Below are 1,051 nucleotides of genomic sequence, written 5' to 3'. Positions count from 1 at the left end.
GATCGGGTATTCCATCTGTCACATAATAACTACAGGACACAGCAAACACAACTTGGTTACTCATCAGGTCCACCTCCATCTGTCACATAATAACCTACAGGACACAGCAAACACAACTTGGTTAACTCATCAGGTCCCATCTCCATCTGTCACATAATAACCTACAGGACACAGCAAACACAACTTGGTCAACTCATCAGGTGGAAATGAGTGCATAGCTTCAGTTAGGCATGTACTCTTGGATGGCACATAAAACTGGAGAGCCACACTTTAAATACATTTAAGAACCATAGTACCAAAACTACCACTATCACTTCTTAGCCAACTGACGTTATGTAAATCGAACATAACCATAATAAAACATGAGTCGAGAAAAGAAAACATATCAGTGTGTACATGACGCACCCAAGTTTCAGTCATGATATTTCTCCATCGCCCCCTCCTTGAGATTAAACAACCAACATTTTCAAAGTACAAACTTGTTGTTGGCAGCTGAATATAGATATACATTATGTATGCATGTCATAATTCATATATGAGGCAAGTTTTTTCAGTGCTGTTGCTCCCCAACACTTAGGTGTAAGCAGCAGGAAAATCAGCACCAAGGACAGGGATTGATCCTATGTTCCAGGGGACTGCTCATGTTTCTATTTCTAAGGCTTTCATAGTTAATCAGCAGTAAGAAGTTGGTACCTGCTGGGCAGGGGTAACACTGGGAGTTTCCTGTCTCATTGACGTAAGTTCCGTTTGCACAGCGCAGCGGGCTGGCTGTTCCCTCGGGACAGTAGTGTGCGATGGGACAGGCGTCTCCACCGTGCTGTTCCTCGTCTGTGGGGCGGGCGTACAGGGAACCGCCGGAGCAGAAGAAACCTGCAGGGGATTCAAGATACAAAACTACTTTATTGAAGATCAAAGTGTTAATCAAAACCAATGTAAACTATAATGATTTAACATTAGGCAATGTAAGGGACCAGGACTTAATAGAGTAACTAGACAGGCAGTACTTAAAATTGGCATTCACAAGAAATCAAACATCATTTTCGACTTTCAG

The 1,051-nt window shown here is 42.5% G+C and overlaps 2 protein-coding genes across 2 annotated transcripts in view; one reads left to right on the top strand and one right to left on the bottom strand.

Moving 5' to 3' along the window:
* LOC118410961 (homeobox-containing protein 1-like) overlaps positions 1-1,051 on the top strand; it is a 1,064,572-nt gene that overhangs the window by 944,944 nt on the left and 118,577 nt on the right. The gene's annotated exons all lie outside the window — the stretch shown is intronic.
* LOC118424073 overlaps positions 1-1,051 on the bottom strand; it is a gene marked incomplete in the record, with an annotated part of 163,824 nt that overhangs the window by 110,435 nt on the left and 52,338 nt on the right. The window contains 1 exon segment of the mRNA XM_035832589.1: positions 694-870. Coding sequence (XP_035688482.1) covers positions 694-870 — 177 coding nt within the window.

This window comes from Branchiostoma floridae, chromosome 1 (assembly GCF_000003815.2).
Source record: "Branchiostoma floridae strain S238N-H82 chromosome 1, Bfl_VNyyK, whole genome shotgun sequence".
NCBI lineage: Eukaryota > Metazoa > Chordata > Leptocardii > Amphioxiformes > Branchiostomatidae > Branchiostoma > Branchiostoma floridae.
This window is presented reverse-complemented; position numbering and strand designations above follow the sequence as displayed.